The sequence below is a fragment of the Vespula pensylvanica genome, chromosome 3 (genome assembly GCF_014466175.1).
Source record: "Vespula pensylvanica isolate Volc-1 chromosome 3, ASM1446617v1, whole genome shotgun sequence".
NCBI lineage: Eukaryota > Metazoa > Arthropoda > Insecta > Hymenoptera > Vespidae > Vespula > Vespula pensylvanica.
Genome location: NC_057687.1, coordinates 3,875,912 through 3,899,750, shown reverse-complemented (window position 1 = coordinate 3,899,750; position 23,839 = coordinate 3,875,912). Strand labels below are relative to the sequence as shown.

Sequence of the window (23,839 nt, the reverse complement as noted above, 5' to 3'; positions counted from 1 at the left end):
ATTACAGTATATAATAATTTCAATCTACTATATGACATACATATTGCAGTTATATACTAACGATATGTATATATATATATATATATATATATTGAAATTATGTACCGTATGACATATATACAAAAATAAGAAATTAATTAAACAGGATAAATCAAAAAATGATTATTAAATAAAAATTGCATTGTCAGTTTCCTGTGAAATGAATAATATTTCGAAATAAATGATCTAAATACATATCTATAGATAAAATCAAGATAAATTATAGTTATCGAATTAGTTACAATGGCAGCACAATCGCATGCAGAACGAAGAAGGGAATTTGTAGGCGTTCGGTGATTGGTTCGTAAAACAAAAATGGGGATACAGAGTCCGTAGTAGTGGTGGAAATTTCTCTCCTCGGTCGCTGTACCTGACTGCGTGGCGTCATGCAGAAACACTAACGGATCGGTCGGCGTGCCGTTTGGTTCTTGTCTTGAAATTCTCATCTGGTCTACGTGTATTCTCCTACAACCGCCACAAGCCTTATAGCAGTTATTAGCAACGACGACAGGTCAGTGATCCCTACACCTTATATTCATTATTTTAATTATAAACGACGAATCACCATTTCTTTTAATATTTTACCGACTCATGTCGGTATATTCAAAATTATCGAGTTTATTATGCGAAAAATAACTTCATTTTTACAATTGGTCATGTTCCTCTTACCTCATCTCTCCGTTAAATTTTTTCCAAAGTATCAATTTTTTATTGAAATAATTCATAATTGGAGCAAAAATTTACCAGAGAATTTAAACAAAGAACAAAAAAGAAAGGTATAGAGAGAGGAAGAGAAAAGAGGGGGGTGCGGTCGATATGTAAAATTAAGGATCAAGCAAAAGCTTCGCATTGAAGCTTATAATTCGTTTTTCACGTAATCTTTTTGATTCGTCGTATTTGATTTTTTTTTCAATATTCTAATTAGTCTGCGCGATATGATTGGACAAAGCGATCTAGCGCGAAAGGGCGTGGTTTTGACAGATGCAAAAGAACGCCTATCATACTAATTCGTTTTTTCGTCAAAATACGCCATTGTCTACGCAATTTGCGTCTTATTTTTTCCTTTCTCAAATTTAAATTCCATATACGTTTCCCAATTTACATAGACGTACTGTTCCAAGGCAACGATGCTACAGAATAAAATATTCATTTTTAAATTAAAAATGAATTACTTTCGAATTACTGTTAAACAGAACGGAATTATAAATTTAATCGAATATATTTCGAGGTCGCTTCGTTACCATGATCATGAAAAGAAAGTTCGAGTGTATATATAGGATGTCTCATTTTGTAGCAAACACCATTGTTACGATCATTAATAATATAAAAGAATATACAAAAAAAAATTAATATAAAAGAGTTTTTGCGAGTTTTAAAATTAATTGAAAGTATCAAGATTTTTTACAGATATTAAAATCGATGATATTTCTATGAACTTATCGAAATGTAACACCCTATATATACACATATACGTATATTTACTAAAGGGAAATATGTGTATATGTATGTTATGTGTGTGTGTGTTTATATATATATGTATATACTATGTATATATGTATATATATGTGTCCTATGTATGTATATATGTATCCATGATATATGTATCCATGATATATGTATGTATATTGTGTGTTTATGTATGTATGTATGTACGTATCGATCTTTGTTGTACGTACGTACTTAAGTGTTCTCCGAGTGCGTGTGTATGCTGAAATGGAGTCGACGAACCCCACACTTGAATAACCTCCTATGCCAATCGATGAATCCGTCTGCTTCGTATCGTTGGCCCCCTCTCGAGGAATGCTACCACTTCTCTCTTATATCGAAATTCTATTGTGCTTGGAATCCATGTGCAATTTAACAATCTTTAGGATAATCTCAAGAAAAGGATTATTTTTAATTTAAATCCTTTTTTTGTATGTGTCCATATATACACATATATATATTTTTTAGTAAATGAATTTTACTAAATTTGCATAACTAGATACGTACCTGAGCTTTCACAGAGCCGTTCAATAAGACGCGCGTGCGCGCTCTCAAGAGTTCGTTAGCCGTCACGGTCGTGTACGAAAGAGAAAAAAAGCATTAACGTTTCGTCTCCCATTTTACATGTGCTAATCTTTGCACATATGTGTGTATATACATAAATATCTTGCATATGTGTATATATTTTTTTCTCTCTTTTTCTGGTTTTTTCATAAACATATATGATATATGTGTTTGTGTACGTTAAGTGTCATGTGCAATGAGTAGATCTTCAATCCTCCAGTCGATACACAAATTACGTACGTATGTAACATACATGTATTTAAATATGTATAGGCTTCGAATGGATAGCAAATCCACTTCGTTATAACTGTTTATTCATCCTTGCATCGATGGAATTCCCATTTTATATATATATTCTTTTTTTTTTTTTTTTTTTTTTTTTACTGAAGTAGATTCATTGTAATTGATTGAATATATGCTACTAGAATATACATTTTGTTTTATTTCAATATTTCGTTTTTACTTCAATTCTATCGTCTGTTGAGCAAAAGATACAAATATGATAATACGTAATATGACAATACAATAAAAATACAATAGCCACGCCCTGTTGCTATGCAACGATATGACGGATTATGAATGTATATATATGTATATATATATATACATATATATATATTTATTTATTTGTACATATGCATGTATATGTGTGTATATTTGTACATGTGCATGTATATATGTGTATATTTGTACATGTGCATGTATATATGTGTATATTTGTACATGTTCATGTATAATGTGTATATATGTATGTGTGTATATATATATATGCATGTGTATATTTGTACATATGCATGTATATATCTATATATTTGTACATGTGCATGTATATATGTGTATATTTGTACATGTGCATGTGTATATGTGTGTGTATGTATATATGCATGTATGTATGTGTATATTTGTACATGTGCAAGTATATGTATGTATATTTGTGCATATGCATGTATATATGTATATATTTGTACGTATGCATGTATATATGTATATATTTGTACGTATGCATGTATATATGTATATATTTGTACATATGCATGTATATATTTGTACGTATGCATGTATATATGATATATTTGTACGTATGCATGAATATATGTATATATTTGTACGTATGCATGTATATATGTATATATTTGTACATGTGCATGTATATATGTATATGTTTGTACATGTGCATGTATATATGTATATGTTTGTATGTAGGCATGTATATATGTATGTATTCGTCCAAATTCATGTATATGTGTGTGTCTATATATATATACGCATACATACATATATACGTACATACATACATACGTACATGCATACATATATACGTACATACATACATATATACATACATATATACGTACATACATACATATATACGTACATACATACATATATACGTACATACATACATCTATACGTACATGCATACATATATACGTACATGCATACATATATACGTACATACATACATACATACATATATATTTGTTTGTATGCATGTTTATATTTGTACGTGCGTATATTTATTTAATATCGTGTCGTCAGTTAGCCTTATGCAGATATTTTTAATCCCCAAAAAAGTAATATAAAATGAGTAAAGTAAAACAAACATATATGTATAAACATTTTTCTCAACGTATGTCGAAGTCCAGCATTAAATGCTCTTGTCCAAATTAATGAGTTTTCAGCGTAAATTGATTGGTTGGCAGCTATAAGTTCTTATTTTCCGGATGTATGTACCTGCTATTTCCAAGTATTTGCTTCTCTTTTTCTTTTTATTTTTCTTTTTTCTTTGATAACGCTTTTCAAAACATTAGCATGTATTCATTTATAAAAAAAAAGAAATTTCTTCAAGTTTGTGATCGACTCTAGAAGATATATGGATCGAGTGTTAAACGTCTTACGTACTTCAACTACATATTCAACGAATATGGAAGTAACGAGATGTTCAGATTCAGTAAAGTACGCAGTAGGCCATTCATATTTAAGGATGAAGAGGGTGATTCACTCGCTCAACCAAAGCAACGAGCACGTCCTGCAAGCCGGCATGGATTGCCGTTCCGTACAACCTAGTTTCCTTATTAACTTGCTGCTCTCCTTTCCTCGTCAGATACATTTGACCGAGAAAATTCACGTGAACTTGCAGAATGATTTCTCCGGATCTTCATCAAATAATATTATCATCTTGTCGACATTTTATTTAACGTTGAGAAAACGAAGAAACTTGCTGTATAATGTACGCGAGGTGTCCTAGTTGAGTTTAACTTCTTGAATATTTTCGTTGTTTTTGATGACACGGATAAATCTCTACGAAACAAATTGCATGTTTCGAACGTGGTGAAAATATGATTACATACAAAATGATCTTTTTCAAGATAATCTTTATCATTACATTAACGGAGATATTTCAGATAGTAAAATCAAATAGGACATCTTACATGCTAAGTGCATAGATAATTTTCAAACGCCTGAACAGTTTTTTCTGTACTACATTTTTTGTATAGTTTAGAAATATTATATATTAGATAGATATTAGATTATTAGATAGATTATTTCAATATGTATGCAAAATACATATAATATATATATAATATATATATATACATATATAATATATATATATACATATATATAATTATATATATCATATATATAATACATATATATATGTATATATATCTATATATATATCGTACGAGCAAAAAATTTACTTTTTCTTGATCCACTTGTACAGCGTAAGCTATCAAGATATCACTTGTCTCTATATCTTACTGTTACGTACAATCGAAAATATACACATATGCACAATATTAGTCCATATATCCTTTTACATATATTAAATATGTATATTATATACATACATACATACATACATACATATATATATATATATATTCTTGAAATACATATACATATTCACGAACTATCAACATCCACCTATATTTGAAAAAATGTGCAATGTATAACTAACTGTACGTACAGTGTCACCTGAAAATAATTCTGCGTTTCTTCAAACTGATCGACTATTTTCTGAATATTTTGAAGTTGCAAATAAATGTTTTAAAAAAAAAAAATACATTTATTTATGCGATGAAAAATTTATTTATTTAATTTTAAAGAATATACGATCATTTTTATGAGACTAAAGGACTCTTGCTTCGCATACGCCTTTCTTCAATGCCTTCTGGTGTGTATTGTGTATCTCTTTCTCTCTTTCTCTCCTCTCTCTCTCTCCTCTCTCTCTCTCTCTCTCTCTCTCTCTGTCTCTATCTCTCTCTCTCTCTCTCTCTCTCTCTATCTATAGCAAGCATACAAGCGACTACCATATAAGGACCTTACAGTCTTGTCGATGCTGACCCACCATTCGAAAGAGAGAGAAAAAGACAGAAAGAAAAAGAGAATATTCTCAGCTTCGAGATCGTCTTTCGTACTCTCGATATTTACAACATAGCCTTGTGCAAAAGTTCTGTCACAAATATTCTATTTTAGACAGACGCGAAGCCTTTTAAGAAACTTGTTTTTTCTAAATTACGCTCTAATAAACTTTACACAATGACCGTTGAAGGAAGAATACGTGTATTCGTGTACTTATATTTCGTTGATGAACGCATACATGTTTCTAAGGTTTCATATACGGCACACTATACGCTCTTGTAATGATTTGATAAGGCTTTGTTGTACTATGTCAAAATATGTTTGTATAAAAATTGTCATGGAAATTTCAGCAAACTTATTTTGTTTGTATTAAAAAGAAAAGAAAAAAAAAAAAAAAAAAAAAAAAAAAAAAAAAAAAAAAAAAAAAAAAAAAAAAAAGAATTAATAAAAAGGTATATTATCCTTTTTTTTTTTTAATACAGACGAAATGTCTTTTTATTAATTTACAATAACCAAAAATTTTAAACAATGATATTTTTATATGTTTAATCACATTATTTGTTTTTAATTTTATGATAAAACAAAATGTCTGGTTGGAAACAATATGTTAATATTGTTCAAGAAAAGGAATTTTTAAATTATGCAGGAAAAAAACGAATAAAGTGATGAGAGGAAGCCTAAACAGGAAGTAGCAAGCCGCCGCTATTTCCTGTTCGTAACGTATAGCTTGCTTGCTTGGCATTAAATAAGGTAGGAAAAAGTGAGACGAGTAAATTTTGCTTAAAGCCGTGATTCAATATTTGATAATATACATTCAATTTCACGATTTAGTTCGACATGTTATTTCGAGGTAACGGTCGATATAAACATGTACCGACTGATGATAAATACGGTATGATAACGGTATATATATAAACAGAGTCTCTTCTAGTTACGGTAGAAGATAAACAAGTAACATCCATAACATAAATAATTCAATATATACTCATTATACATTTTACTTCGTTAAACTCGATGAAATTAATAAATATAATGATTTATTAGAATGATACGCGTTTTCATAATCATTTTATGAAAATCACGCATTAGGATCAATACGTGATAATTCCCCATTCAACATTTTTTTTATGTGTATTGAAATCATACGAAGAATTATCGCTGACAGGTATGCATTATTACATATCTTTCATATAATACGTGTACAATAATGATCATAAAAATTTTGGAAATTCGACTATATCACTCCCATGGGTAAAAATGACCAGGTATTCCGTCTGGTTTGATTCCCTCTAGAAGGGCATCCGCTTTACCCTTTTTACGCAGATTAGATAGTGACAGATAGTCAGTAGAGGGAGCTTGCATGCATAAATTTATCTAATCTATTTGCAGAAAGTAGATTATGGTTTTGGACATAAGAATGCAACGTCTGCATAGGGCACTATATACAGGCTAGAATCCCCTAGTTCCCATTGCTCCAAACGTATGGGACATCATCGCTCTTTCCATGAACGCGATGTCAAATTCATTTTGTACATAGTCATTTGATTACACTCGCTTAACTGAAATAAATGAGAATCGGAATTCGATCTCGTTTCTTCGAATCGATATTAACCAAAAAATTGTACAGATAATATACTTATAGAATAATAATATTTGAAAACACGACCCAAGTAACTACAGATATATACATACATGTTATACGTTATACAATATATATATATATATATATATATATATATATATCGTATATGTCGTATAACGTGTGTGTGTATATATATATATAAAATAAATTATTTGTATAAGATGAAGAGAGAGATTTCCGATTTGTTAAGTACATGATGTTATTTCAGATTGAAGAAGTTTAACGCAGCATCATGTCGAGCCCGTCGTTGAAAGATTTACCCAAAGTGGCGCTAGATTTGAAAAGCGAATTAGAAGGTTTTAATCACGGATGTATGAAAAAAGCTGCAACTGCGGAGAAAAATGTCTTGCCCTCTGCAGAAGGTATTTTAAACAAATTAAATGATTTAGGATAATTTCTTCATTTTTTACGATCGTAGCAATAACATTAAAGGGATCATTGTTATAATTATGATCGTTATGATTTCGCGATTTTTCTAAATACGCCTTAAAGAAAAATGTCGATTATTTTTAATTTAATAATATATATAGACGTACGACAAGAACGGCAACATTCCGAATTAATTCACGACGTGGAGAGTTTTAAACAAAATCAATTGAAGCATGCAGATACAAAAGAGAAGATTATTTTACCAAATGCCAAAGGTATAGAAACGAAAATAGAATTTTCAAATAAATAAAATGTTGTTTACGTTATTTTGGTTATAGTATATTCGAAAAGTCGATTTTGACATCAAAGTTTATGGTTAGCTAGAAAATGGTCTATCAAAATTTCGCTTCTTAATCAAAAATATAGATAGAAAATGGACTGGGATTATATCATTTATGATAGAAGCAAGCTATGTTTCAATATTCTTATCATAAACTCATACTCATTAATATTTATATATTCTGTTATTCTCGTACATATATTTATATATATGTTTACGTTTATATATTTTCATCATTTCTTTCAAGCAACTTCGTCTTAAGAACAATTACTTATTAACATTGTAATACTCATTATTGAATGTTATAATTTATTTTCAATGTTTGTAGATGTTGCAGCAGAAAAAACTCAGCAGACATTGATTGCTGGCATCGAAACATTTGATCCAACTAGTCTGAAACATACTACAACTCAGGAGAAGAATCCGTTGCCTGATAAAGACGGTGAATATATATTTAAATTTATTATAAAAACTTTTACCTTTTATCTCATCATTTTTACCTCTCATATATCATTATTTCTCTTTTATATAAAATCTAATATTACAATGTAAACATTACACATAAATTATAACTTATTTCGCTATTATCTGTTACAGCAATTCAGCAAGAAAAGGGAAAACAACAATTGATCTCTGGAATAGAAAATTTCGATCCAGCGAAACTCAAGCATGCAGAAACGCTTGAAAAAAATCCTTTGCCTACCAAAGAAGGTTTGTATGATTATTGAAAGATTTAAAAAAAAGAAATAAAAAGATAAATGGAAAAAAAAATATATATATATGTATGTATTCTTATGTTTTAGCAATTGATGCTGAGAAAATAGCTGCTTAAGAATCTATTCAGAAGAATGAAGAAGAAAAAAAGCAGCAATTTGTCTTTTCTTCCATTTTCTATATCATGACATTGTATAACAATAATTCATACATTGCCAACAAAAATGTGAATGCAAAACACTGTGTTAATGTAATCTCATGATTATACTTATACTACCGTCACAAACGTTCCTTCTGGCGATATCTAAACGCAAAATGGTTTTCTATTACGATCAAGAAAACCGTAGATATTGTAGCGATGCGAGTCCTAATACTTTTTGTCAAACTAACTTAATTTTAGGCTCAAAACGCTATCATCCAAATATTTTGATACTCGTCAAAGGATGTACTTTTTATACTAAAAAAGCTGCACGCAAGTAAAATTTTATTTTCTATAGCAGCGAGATTGGTGGCATTGCATACGTTATAGATATCGCAGAGCTACACCGATTGACTTTATATTTGTGTAAAAATCATATTTTATATAACGGGCTATTGTACTTTTTTAATATTTCGTACGTAACGCATTGTCATTCCAATGAAATTATTACGATGAATAAAAAAATCATTTGTACAAAATTTTTTTGCAATTTTGTTAAACATAATAATTATTTATTCATTTTCAGAAATATTACCATAAATTTTTATTTAATATTAATTTATTTTATCAAATAATGCGTATTTAAGCGTTTTTAACTACTTATAATTGAATATGCTTAGTAATGGTTCTGTTTACTCAGTTAAAATTACCGCGCATTAGAACAACAAAAAACGGCTTAAATCGGAAACAGTAAAGGACCCGCCCTTTAGACTTATAAGCGTCGAAGGGAACGAACGTATGTTCGGTTTCTTATATTAAATTTTTTAAATATTCCGATTCATCTTTCGATCGAGTGAAAAGAAGAATTATATCTGGTAAATTATAATATATTCTATTTAATAAGGGCGTTTTAAAAATATTATTTATTCTATTAATTTCCAATGACTTTTATATTTCGTTTAACCAATGGCGGTTTGGAACTTACTTTCCGAACATGTATTAAACGGTTTTCTTATTCTTTATTCTGTTTCTTAATTAATATTTGCAATAATTCATTACTTTTCATTTTATATTTAGCTTATTAGAATAAATTATCCTTTAATTATACCGATTTAAAAATCGATATATTAATAAAAATTAATTATCCACGTAAGTAATTAATCCAAATTCTTTAATGTTTTTTAAACAATAAAATACTTAACGACATTCGATTTATTTAGCATTTGTAATTATTGAAAGTAGATGCTCTTCTCTTTACGTTTAATCATATATTGTTTGTCGACTGTTATATATTTAGACATTAATGGAGATTAGTGGTTGCATAATCCCTCGTTAATAGAGATTATATATGTACTTATAGAAGTACATATATATATATATATATATATATATATATATATATACTCTGTATATGTATCTATCCAGAATTTCATTTATATTAATTATATCAAGTTTAAATTTAAATAGGAAACAGAATATGACGCATGCGTAAACGTGTAACATTTTTATTTCTTTTTATCATGGAGATATGGAGATATCCCCTAGAAAATCTTCAAAGCGAACGCAGGAACATGTAGACGAATGGTTATTAAGCCAGGGATATTTTCGAAAGCATATTCCTAGGGATCCAACTTGTCTATTTAGAGCTGTTAGTGAACAAGTTTATTTAACGCAATATTATCATATAAAAGTAAGAGCAGAATGCGTAAAATTCATGCGAGAAAACAAGAATTTATTCAAAGAGGTAAAGTTATGATTTTTTTTAGATAAATGTTAGTATTTTAAACTATCATTTAATTCTTTACCTTCTTTTAATTATCACTTAAATTCTTTTTGTAGTCCATAGCAATTCCATTTGATATCTATCTAGATCAAATGACATGTTTCACCGAAGCAGGTGGTACTAATGAAATACAAGCAATGTCTTTACTTTACAAAAAAGAGGTGATTTTGTTCAATGGACAGAAACAAACATGTAAACAATTGACTAATTATGGTTTTAAAAATTATATACGTTTATGTTATACACCACAAAAACAGTATGAAAGCGTATATAGTAAAAATTTTGTTAGGGAAGCTGGTTTTTGCCAATGTAAGTATCATTCGTTTTATGATTACGTTTTTATGTTTTATTTTTCATTTGGTATTATATTTATATTTGTTATGTTATATTATATAGCTATTATGTATGAAATTTTATATAAAGATGTATTTGATATGGAAAATCTAGATCATACCGTTCGCAATATGCTACATAATCGAAATTCTACCCTGAGACATGATAAATTTTTCTCGAAAGGAAATCTTGACATGAGAGAGTAAGTTCTTCTAGGAGACACTTTTATAACATATAATTAATATAGTCTATGCTTTATATTTCCTTATATCTTTCTTTTTAGAGAGTTGTCAGCAGAAATATATAAAAGACTTGAAAATACCTGTGAAGGAACACCGGACTGCTTTCCAAAAGGTGTACCACCATTCCCTTATAGAGTTGCTAAAGCTATTGATGTTAATATTTATCGTAATATTGATTTCGATGTATGGCATGAAATTAGACGAGGCATGTAGCTTGCATTATGTGTACTGTATTATTACAAATATTTAATTAATGTTTATATCATTACACAGAAATAAAAAATTCTGGCTGGCTAAGATATAACAGCAATGGACTTCAGATTGGAGATAAATGTCTAATTGACATGGGCTTTGATAAAAATGACTTGGATAGAATGGGCATAAAAGACAGTGAAGAATGTAAGACATTACAAACAAAATTAAATCAAAATCCTACAATTTTTTGCGGACATATTCAAGAAATAAATAAAAATGAAGGTTCCGTAGTAGTATTTATAGAAGAATTTGGAGAAAAAAAGACTGTACCATATTCGTCTCTCAAACCATTATCTTTGCGAAAAAATAAACAAAACAATTGGCCATCCACATCCAAAAAAAATTTGCAACTAATTGATTCCAGTTGGTGTATAATTTAAATTAAGTTCTATTATTCATTTTTCTAAAATTTATATATGAATGTATGATTTTTTCAGATCAGAAATATAAGAAGCTTTTTAACGCAAGTTCAAGCAAAACAAAAGTAACTAGTTTTGAAAAACATCTTGGTGAATGTTCTAATACTGCCAGTAATACTTCTACTTCTGGTACTGCCAATATGACTACTCCAACATTAGCTACCAGCACTGCCGCGACTCTTATGAAGATTACAAATAATGATAGTAATGATGACAATATAAACAGAGAAGATTTATCCGAACTTCAATGGCAAAAACAAGAACGGTAAATGTTACATTATCAGTACATATCATGACTCTACAGTAATTCTCTATACAATATTACAAATTAATGTTATGTTCGTAGGAGCAATCAAGGTCAGATGGTTGGAGAAAAGCCGTTGAGAAAATCACAAAATTACACTGCAAACGTATGACGATTATGCATTATATTATAGAAAATGAAAATAGATTTTGATGTAAAGAATAAATTTTTATTTTTTCAGAAAAAATCTCTTCAATTTCGTGGACAAGGAAATATGGATAAGAAAACAACAAAAACTGGTAAAGAAGGTATGTCTAAGTCAAAGAACAAAAGGCGTTAATCATATATTAACAATATAATCATATACTAATTATATAATCATACATTAATAATATAATCATATACTAATTATATAATCATACATTAATAATATAATCATGTACTAATGATATAATCATACATTAACAATATAATCATGTATTAATGATATAATCATATATTAACAATATATTAACAAAATAATCATACATTAACAATATAATCATACATTAACAATATAATCATATATTAATGATATAATCATACATCAACAACATAATCATATATTAATAATATAATCATGCATCAATGATATAACATTATCTTAGTAAAATCATTGTAATTAGATTAGACTTGTATATTATATATATTACATTAGGCTTATATCACGCTTATATCACGCTTATACCATATATGTCATATCAGGCTCATATTATATACATTATATTAAGCTTATAATTAATTAAACTTATATATTAAGCTTATAATTAATTAAACTTATATATTATCGGATAATGATATAATAATATTATTGATAGATAGACTGGTATAGCGAATTATATATAGCTTATTGTGTGCATCATAAATATATCTGCAAATATATCTGCAAATATATCTGCATCTACATCTTTTTTTAGATAATTCACAACCTATAACCGGAAATACATCATCATATTATGTTGCTTCGAATGATAATTCCTATCCTATTTCGTACATACCTGGTTATACAGGTGAATTAATACCTGCCAATCAAATAAATCGAGCATTGCGAAATATTGATAATTTGACTCAAAAAAGTATGGATTTAAATGGCTGTGATTTGCCATTATCAGGTATGTGTCTTAACACGTTCATGTAGGCGTGTCTACTGGTAGCTCGCGATTGATTTTCTCATCGGGTGGCGCATACTCGGTGGCTTCTTCTCGAATCTTATATACGCTTGAATCTTCCGTCAGAGTGAGCAACATAACGTTAACATTTAGTTCTTTTAGTAAAGAAAATCACTATATAGTTACAATTTTAATATGGAACTTTAACGTATATTGATCGAAAAGAAATAGAATGAAGAAAGAATTGATACAAAAGCCGCCCTAGTATTTGTATATTATCAATTTGTCTTCTTGAGACAAATAATACGAGGCTCCGGAAATGTCTTTCATATTTACAATATGATATATTTGCATATGGCGACTGCTGTATATAAGATAAATGATAAATATTAGCCACTCCAGTAGATATATGTCCTGGATTTAAAACAGTATTGGCAAGCGGTGCTTGCATATCATCAATTTGCGAATTTGAAACATTCTGAAATTCGCGTAATAAGCAATTGTGTTCACAATGTTTAGACAATTTCTTATTATGCGAATATCTTTGTTCGCTATAATGTTGATCTGTAAAGGAAGATATTACGGAATTAAGTAAGAAACAAGCGCTGGCGTGAACGTATTAATCTATCTTAATCTATTATTTTACACAAATCTATATGTAATTCATCTTATTTGTTTCAGATCCAGCTACATTAAAATTCTTTTATAATTTAGGATTAGAGGTAAGAGATATACATGTTTGAAGAATATTGATATGAGATGAGATAAAAATGTAATTGTATGAATTGTATTTATATAGTGTTTCCGTGTCAATTATGCATGGAACTATGGTCCTAATGGACAGTTAGCATCTCCGGAATCTTGGTATACAGCTGATCCATCCATGGCATCGTCAAATACAAGTATTATGTTTTGTACAATGTACAATATATATTTTGTACAATGTACAAGTATTATATAGTATTATATATTTTGTACACACATGATATGCATATTATACTGTATTCTATAATTAATTAATTAAATTGAAATATTTTATTAAAATATTTTTCATATTTTATAGATGCAACTCGAAATATAGGAGAAGTACAAAATATTAATACGTGCGTAATGGAAGAAGAAACACCGATAGAACAAAAGGAAAATAGTGACAATAATGGAAACAATGCTATTATCCCACAATTAGCACAGAACACAATGAATACGTGCCTAAATAATGTGACCGATTTACAAAAGGACAAGTTAAAAAAAGTGGAAAAGAATATAGCACCGTCTACCCATGAGAATATTAAAGATGCAGAGAATGTCAATAAAGACAAACAACGAACTAATAATACAGCCCCACGATTTAAAAAAAATACACCTAAAGGTATGCTTGATCAAGAAAGTAATATAAGTTATTTCGTATCAATACTTTTCATAAAGTAATCTACTATTTTTATTTACAGATCAACATTATAGCGAACCAAAATATTCGCAAAATAAGAAATTGTCTAAACATTGTGAACACAATTGTTTATTACGCGAATTTCAGAATGTTTCGAATTCGCAAATTGGTGATATGCAAGCACCGCTTGCTAATACTGTTTTAAATCCAGTACATATATCACCTGGAATGGCGAATACTTACCATTTATCTTATGTACAACAACAGTCACCATATGCAAATGTGTCATATTGTGAACATGAAGTAGATACATACGGAGGCTCGTATTACTTGTCTCAAGGAGGTTTCCCTAATATTACTTGCGTACCAAATTCTGATGTTGTCGATGCAAATAATACGCATTCCTTTTTGCCATATTTCTATCCAAGTGCAGAAATATATCCTCCGGTTTATTCATCATCTGCATATTCAACATACATGCATGCTCAACAAACGGCATATGGTGGTTTACCTCCACAAAATATACACGACTCGTGGTATTCGTTTCCAGAACAATATTACTATCTTCAATATAGTCCTGTTCCATTTCGCACAACAGAGCATTCTAGTGAAATGGGACAAGCTAATAACTCAAATTCATCGACTTAATCTAATACATTCATCATAAAACAATATTTACATATAAAAATATTAAAACTTATATGTCTATGTATCCATTGCTTATATGATATATATGCATTATCTATATGCGTTATGTATATGTTACATATACATTACTTATAATATGTCTATATATAGATGCGTTTTATATGTCTATATACATATATAACCTATATAACATTATAATATCCAATTATCATTATAAATTCTGTTATTAATATGTCGACATGTAATGCAATAATGCGAATTTTTATTCGCGACTGACGAATTTTTTTTCGCGAGACGAACCGTATAGTTTCTATCAGAAGAACAAATGTAAGGAGAGATACAATTATTTTTCTTCCATTTATTTAGTTGAACTTAAGATAGATATAAATAACATATCATTTATAGTTTTATATTTTGAGTGTTCTTATTACAAATATTTTGCTTATCTATACAAGGAAATAATATTAAACTTGTATACTACAATATTAAATATATAAGATTGAACTTCTATATACTTTTTTTTTTTTTTTTGAGAAATAAGCCTTGTTTATGTTTTAATTATCTGACAGGTTACCTTCGTTAAGTATATACAAATATATTAAATATAATTTATATTATGTACTTATTTACTAAGTAATTAATATACTATTATATATTTAGTATATTTATATTATATACTTTATATAATTCTTATAACATGTAAATATGCATTACTTATATGTTACGTATGCATTATTTATATGTCTATATAGATATTATTTGTATAACATTATAATGTCCAGTCATCACTATAAATTCTGTTATTAACATGTCGACTTGTGATGCAGTGATGCGAATTTTTATTCGCGACTGACGAATTTTTGTTCGCGGGACGAACCATATAGTTCCTATTACAAGAACAAATGTAAGGAAAGATACAATTTTTTTGTTTTCATTTCTTTAGTTGAACTGAAGATAAACATAAAAACCATATCATTTATAGTTTTATACTTTGAGTGTTCTTATTACAAATATTTTGCTTATCTATACAAGGAAATAATATTAAATTTGTATACTACAATATTAAATATATAAGATTGAACTTCTATATACTTTTTTTTTTGAGAGATAAGCCTTGTTTATGTTTTAATTATTTGATAGGTTACCTTCGTTAAATATATACAAATATATTAAATATATTTATATTATATACTTTATATAATTCTTATAACATGTAAATATACATTACTTATATGTTACGTATGCATTATTTATGTCTATATAGATATTATTTATATAACATTATAATGTCCAGTCATCGCTATAAATTCTGTTATTAACATGTAGACTTGTGATGCAGTAATGCGAATTTTTGTTCGCGACTGACGAATTTTTCTTCACGAGACTGACGGTATAGTTTCTATTAAAAGAACAAATATAAGGAGATACAATTATTTTTCTCTCATTTATTTACTTGAACTTCAGATAAATAAATAACATATCATTTATAGTTTAATATTTTGAGTGTTCTTATTACAAATATTTTGCTTATCTATACAAGGAAATAATATTAAACTTGTATATTACAGTATTAAATATAGAAGATTGAACTTCTATATATTATTTTTTTTGGAAATAAGCCTTGTTTATGTTTTAATTATTTGACAGTTACCTTCGTTCAGTATGTATTAATATATTAAATATATTTTATATTATGTACCTATTTACTAAGTAATTAATATACTATTATATATTAAATATAATTTATATTATATACTTATATATAATTCTTATGTCAAAAATGATTGTATATCCAATAATTACAATTAAATCTAATAAACATTATAATATTAATTAATAGATGCTTCTGTCTCTTATATGACAAAGTATTTTTTCATAATAAATTATCTGCAGTGCATATGTAGAACTAGCATAATTATTAATAGTTATTAAATATACGAAAGTGTATTACATGTATGAAATACACAAAACTATGTATCACGGTTTCTTCTTACATTAATTACAGGTAATTATGATATACTTTTTAACTTACAATATTTTCCAATATACCAATCGATTCCCAAATAAATAATTTCCGGTTGAGATTATTAATGAATCGTAACTATGTCGAGAATAAAATATATTTGTATAGATAATAATTGTATTTACGCTTATGAACATTTTCTTTACAATATCTTTTTTTATATTTTTGACTTTTATTTCTATAGACATTGTATTCTAATTATTAATTTTTATAGTTTAACAAAGGACTAACGAAAAATTCAAATAAGTTTTTATATCATATTATTGATGTTTCGATATTTCTGTATAATAAATCGAAAAATTACAAATTTTATTAAGGTAAGCATTATATATTTTTTGCATATGTCAGGATTTACTTAGTCTCCTTGTCGTTAGAGAGTCCACCATTTTGAATTTTTTTATGGTTGCAGCAGAGTTTTGTCATTTTGTTAATTACAGATAATTAATATATATTTTTTACGTATACTTATATTCTATACACCAATGGATTGCCGAAAACGTAATTTTCATACGTGAATATTCTCAAGTCATGATATTGTCCTGTTTAAAAGATATTCGTGAAAATAAAATCGCTGTTGCAGCGTCCCCGAAGATACTTTTCATTTTGAATTTTCTATTTATCTTTTCCTGATATCGATAGCTTTTTCATCTATTAACGACGCTCTAATTAATAATCTTTTATTAATTAATCTTTTCGTATTGCAATTTATATTTTTTTCATATACGATTTTCAAATATTTATATATAGATATTTTCCTTACAGACACATGTGTATATCGATAGTTCCTGCACACATATACATATGCACGCAATTAATATTTTTCAAGTTTCCAAGAAGCTATAGAATAAATATCATTATCAATTATCAAATATCAATTATCAATCAATTAATCATCAAATAATAATTGTATAATAATCAATCAATCATAATAAACAATTTATAAGAATAAATTGAGGAAATATGCAATACGCTAGAAATAATATTAACGTAATTGCACTACACTTACACGTAAGTCTATCTCTTTTTAAGTATACATATATTAAAGGTTTTTAATAAAAGGAGAAATATAATATTAAGATATTATAGATAAAAGTAGGTTAAAAATTTTCTTACCGATTGAGAAGACGACATTCCTAGACGACGAATTTCTAGCTTTTGGCAAGAGGAAAAAGAAAAAGCAGTCGAGCGTTATAAACTTTTATTATGAATACATCTATATGTGTGTGTGTGTATGTATATGTAGGTATGTAAACAGATATTATTCTAAGAATTTAAGAAGTACCAGCAAAAGTATATGTAAACAATCAAAGGACGATCGAGAGTTCGGCCTTGGTATGACTTTTCTTCATTTGTCCTTATTGACGTCTGTTACACAGTTTTCATTCTTCTAAGCAGCTCAGACGTGTTCGGACTTATTCGTACTTTGTTAATTTCGATACGTTTAGCTTCTCGTTTACATCGTATATAATATTTTATAAGCTTGATTTGATCATTTAGGGTTTATTAATTTTATCTTATATCATATTAGGTTTCGATATGCATATATAGGATTTATATATTGCATACGCAAATCACATTTACACATTATATGTATATATACATACATACATTTATATATATACATATATATACATATACAATCTTAATTTATATTAATAATATTCTTCAAATTTGACTAATTATTATTTATCGTATTTAACGCATTTGTATCGCATGTATTGCATTGTATGTTTCATCACATTTACACATTATATGTATATATACATACATACATTTATATATATATACATATATATACATACACAATCTTATTATATATTAATAATATTCTTCAAATTTGACTAATTATTATTTATCGTATTTAAATAATCTGTTAATTTGAACCCATTCTATAGCAATTATCATGCAAATACTTTTGTACATTATTTCTTTATATACAGCATATGCAAACGAGTTTATCTTTAAGAAATTTTAATTATCTCGAACTAATATATAAAAAGCTCGATATTAATTCTAACGAACTGCATATTGAACACGCAAATCACATGTACATTTTATTAATGACAAAAGTGATTTACGATAGTCATACGATACGCATTTATATATATAAATACATTTAATCTTATTCGACATTAATATTCTTAAAATTCTTTAGATTATCATTTATTATATTCAGCTAATCTGTTCACTCGATAGCAACTATCATGTATTTTTTATTACTATTTGTATATAATATATATAAATAAATTTATCATTAAGAAATTTTAATTAAATTTCAACTACAAAAATAAAAAGTTAGATATTAATTCTAACAAACTATATATTGAGTATGTATCACATATACACGTATATATGTACGTATACTCATCATATATACATAGATTTGTATACATAAATACATTTAATTTTATTCTATAATAATGATATTTTATAATTTTTTAATAAATCGATTTTGTAATTATTTAAACAATATGCAATGTAGACGAAATACGATATGTAATATTTGAACACTAGTATATTTCGTTAGACATGATATAGCTCGCAAAACATACGTCTGCGTTATAATGCAAGTATTACAGAGCAAATAAATTAATATTTAAACAATTGTAAATTTGATTCAACAGTACAAGGCTCGGAATACGTAGTAAACATAAAATAATTTTAATTTATTTTCTATTAGACTTAAATTTTGAATTGAAGATCCTTGGCTACGTGTGACGTCAACAAAATCAAACCTTCGATCGACTTTGTTACTTATTAGATCAGTCTTCCTTTGAACTTAGACGAGTGAACATTGATGGTCTCCCAGAATGTTTCCCTGTAAATAATAACGAAGAGTTAAAGGAAATATATTTCTATATCACACATTTCTTGAATAATTTATACAATTCCTTATTATAAGAGCGATACTAATTATTTTGTTTGTATTTTTCTATTTCAGAACTTCATTACAAGGAAATAATCGGGTGTTCGTATCGCTAAAATGAAAATATCGCGAAATAGAAGCAACGTTTGTTCGTTCGCGTTTTGCGATTTAAACAAGTGTTTTTTCATTGACCGAGTGCAATACAGTTGTCAGAGTCAGTGTTTGTTCGCAAAGTTTCTTGTTTTTTTAATAGATGCACAGACTGTATTTAAAAAAGATAATAGAGTTTTGCGTAGTAAATTCAGTTATCGTTCGTTAACAAATAACTACCGCGAATTAGAATCTGTGCAACACCGAAGAGGATCTCAATCAACTTCGATGTCGACCTATCTCATTTTCAACCTGCTATGAATCGTTCACCCTTAATTTTGATCTAAATCATGGACGAGTGTTTTGGAGCCATCGCAAAATTTCTTAAGTAGTAAGTTAATTTTTAAGTCCCTCCGATTACTCAATATTTTATCGAAAACTCCGAAAACTCATAATTTTATCTTTATAAAATGAAATTCTATATTAAAGTAATAGTTATGAAATATATAAGTTATAAGTTAATTGTGAGGACAATTAAAAGTGCACTGAATAAAAGTGCACATAGTACTGAAACAAGATCATCGAGATTTGTGCCAATTACTCTTTTTGCCACGCGTTATAGGAAAAGAATATTTGTTTAGATTGGGATCGAAAATTTTTTATTTTCATTTTTTCTTATAAATTTAAATTGAATTAAATCCAGAATTTTATCTTTTATAAGTAATAATGTATTATAAATAATACACACATACACAAACATGTTTTCTATTCTTATTTCTTTTCTTTTTTATAAAATTAAGTTGTATTAAAGTTATTAAATGAAGATTTCTTAAAATCATGGAACGAATAGGAAATGGCAATTACGAAGAATACCGAAACTGTACTGAATGTAAATGTGAACACGAGGATAAAATATATATTAGAAATTAAGAAAGAAGATTAAATAATAAGATTAAAGATTAAGAACTTTTCATATTTCATATAATTAATTCAATATAGATTTTGGAGTACGTTAGAAGGTAAGAATATTTCGAAATTACATTTACTAGAATATAGATTTATACGCGATAAACGCAGATTAAAACGATGATTTTTAAATTTATAGATACAAGAAGTAGATCTCACAGTACTATCGAAATAAAATCGACCGTGCAAAATAGGCACAGGTTTAAATTTGGAAGAGAATAATTAATAAATAATATTATTTTACTAATACTAAATAATAGAACATTGCTAGCAATATTACAAAAATTGTAAGACAGGATCAATATAAGATAAATTCAATTTACAAACATAAATCGTGAACTCGGGAGGGAATAATTAATAAATAAGATTATTTTACTAACATTTAAATGCGAATTCCTTCAGTTAACGTTCAGATTTGAATTCTTTTTAAGTTCATGTTACATCAGGAATTAGAATAGAGTTTTTAGAATAAAGCTCCGCTCTTAAATGCAACTTTTCAAATGCAATAATCTCTACGTGATAAGATCTGGATCGATATTATTCGCGATTAGAGGAATCTAATAGGACTCCAGTATAACCGAACGAATGGCTGCGTAAAAGGATTTTAATGGATTAGGATAAATCTATTTTCTCGAGAAAGCGATTGAGTTAGATCTCAATTTTGAGAAAACTCACATAGAAAGTTAAATAACAAGATAAAATATAGATCATAAATCACAACAGAAGCAGAAGCATGAGCAACATCTCTAACGTGAGATAGAAATGCATTTTAATAAATTTCTAAAAATTTAATTATAATATCTAACATATAATAGTTGAAACAATTATTCTAAATTAATTGTTTTTTATTAATTATTCTAGTTTCTCTCGGATGGAACTCTTGGTAGGGGCCTTTGGGAACGAACCTTTAGGGTGGCTGCTTTCTCAGTATCTTGTAGAGCTCACGGTTGGGACTCAATGGCATAGGCCTTTGGGTGTGGCCCCTTGGGAGAGGCCTTGAACGGGTTTCCTTCTTTCAATACGGAAAAATCGAACTTGATTTTTCTCGGGTGAAACGATCTTCAAGATGTTTACCCATCGTTCTGAATTCCACCTTTCCTACGCGCACTCGAGCGCACATTCCGAGTTTCTTTTCTTCTTTTTCTATTTTTATTTTCTTCTCTTCTTCTCTTTTTTCTTTTTCTTCTTCTCTTCTTTTTGATGCATCATCGAGGAACCGATTAAATTTTTAGAGGGAAGCTTATATGTTCTCTCTTTGCATATAATTCGCGTTATATGTATAGAGCTTTCCGTAAGCAGGGTCTCCATATGCAGCAACTTTCACGTGGTGATATTTGGGTCAATAATACTTGCGATAAATTGAAATTTATTTCTAGATTATTATATAACGCAAGTACTATTGAGCTAATGGCTACATATATTTCAGGATTTCTGAAATATTTTCCCTCTAATTTTAATTAAATATTAAAGTACTTAAATTTTATATACTGCTAGTTATATTTTGGTAGATAAATAGATTAAATATAATACAATTCTAAAATAATTTTTAATAGACGATTTCAGAATCGTATACTGTAAAAATAAATAAAAAGTATTTAATAATTAAAGAAAAGAATTTGTAAGGTTTAATGTATCTATATGTATAATTATTTATATATTTAATATATACATATGGTTAATCGGTTCGTTGAAAAATGAATTATTCAAGAAAAATTGAAGACTATTTGTAATATCTGAATGTTTACTATTTTATTAATAATATTCTACAAACAATATTTATCTTCAAGAAACTATGGCTGTCATTAATTATAAAATTTCTAAATTATAAAGTTAAATTATACGTTATTTTATCTATTCTGTATTATTAAATTCTCTTGTATATTTGCCAATTTTATCTTGAATAAGTGCCAAAGGATTTTAATGGATTAGGATAAATCTACTGTTTTCTCGAGAAAGCGATTGAGTTAGGTCTCAATTTTGAGAAAACACATAGGAGGTTAAATAACCAGATAAAATATAGATCATAAATCATAACAGAAGCAGAAGCATGAGCAAGAATATGAGAATGAACATAGGTTGCTATAAATGCATTTTAATAAATTTCTACAAATTTACATTGGAAAATGTTACTAATAACTGTGTCATAAAATATCTTGCTTTCCTGTGTTGTCGGTACGAATATCACGTAAGATCATTAAATAAAATCTGATTTTACATGACGTAATATTAATGTTTCTACTTTCAATTGTTTGAATTTATATTTTCTCTATATATTTAATACTTGTAATTAAATAATAATTGGATGAAATTTACAAATATATAATTATACAATTATACAATTATACAAATATTAGAAGAAACTGTTGCCGCAATTTAACATTATAATCCTTGAAAATAATAATTTATCGAACGATGCTCAATATTTTAATTAATTAATGTTTAATAATACATAAAGTAATTTGAGTATATATATAAGAGAAGATAAAAAGAAAATAAGAAAAACAAAGAAATATTAATAATTTGTATAATAAATAATTTTAATTAAAGAAATATTATAATTTTTATTGGATATATTTGATATATTTAACTATAAATATTTTATAATTTTTGATATATAGTTTTTAAAGATAAATTGAAAATGAGATTTTATTTAATTATTTGAGTTTTTATTTACTTAATTGTTATGAAACAAATTCTCATATGTTTATATAATTAAAAAATATTACAATATTTTATAACGTTAATTTTAATATTCGTTATTTTATCAAATTCTA

General features: G+C 27.3%; 2 protein-coding genes across 4 annotated transcripts; both read left to right on the top strand.

Annotated features, from left to right (window-relative positions):
• The first annotated feature begins 393 nt into the window (after positions 1-393).
• On the top strand, positions 394-9,200 carry LOC122627659 (thymosin beta). Of its 2 annotated transcripts, XM_043808965.1 has the most exons (5): positions 394-550; positions 7,308-7,461; positions 8,137-8,250; positions 8,406-8,519; positions 8,612-9,200. In XM_043808965.1, exons 2-5 carry the CDS (start codon positions 7,332-7,334, stop codon positions 8,638-8,640), a joined length of 387 nt encoding a protein of 128 aa, XP_043664900.1. In that variant the 5' UTR covers positions 394-550; positions 7,308-7,331; the 3' UTR covers positions 8,641-9,200. The 2 variants fall into 2 exon arrangements, with proteins under 2 accessions (XP_043664900.1, XP_043664899.1); XM_043808964.1 differs by lacking the exons at positions 394-550; positions 7,308-7,461 and adding an exon at positions 7,581-7,743.
• A 987-nt stretch (positions 9,201-10,187) lies between these two features.
• LOC122627658 lies at positions 10,188-15,530 on the top strand. Of its 2 annotated transcripts, none has more exons than XM_043808962.1 (13): positions 10,188-10,405; positions 10,501-10,753; positions 10,892-10,979; positions 11,061-11,224; positions 11,293-11,637; positions 11,712-11,958; positions 12,040-12,103; positions 12,179-12,245; positions 12,894-13,088; positions 13,767-13,807; positions 13,885-13,987; positions 14,149-14,454; positions 14,534-15,530. In XM_043808962.1, exons 1-13 carry the CDS (start codon positions 10,190-10,192, stop codon positions 15,118-15,120), a joined length of 2,676 nt encoding a protein of 891 aa, XP_043664897.1. In that variant the 5' UTR covers positions 10,188-10,189; the 3' UTR covers positions 15,121-15,530. The 2 variants fall into 2 exon arrangements, with proteins under 2 accessions (XP_043664897.1, XP_043664896.1); XM_043808961.1 differs by having other exon boundaries at positions 10,841-10,979.
• Positions 15,531-23,839: the final 8,309 nt, after the last annotated feature.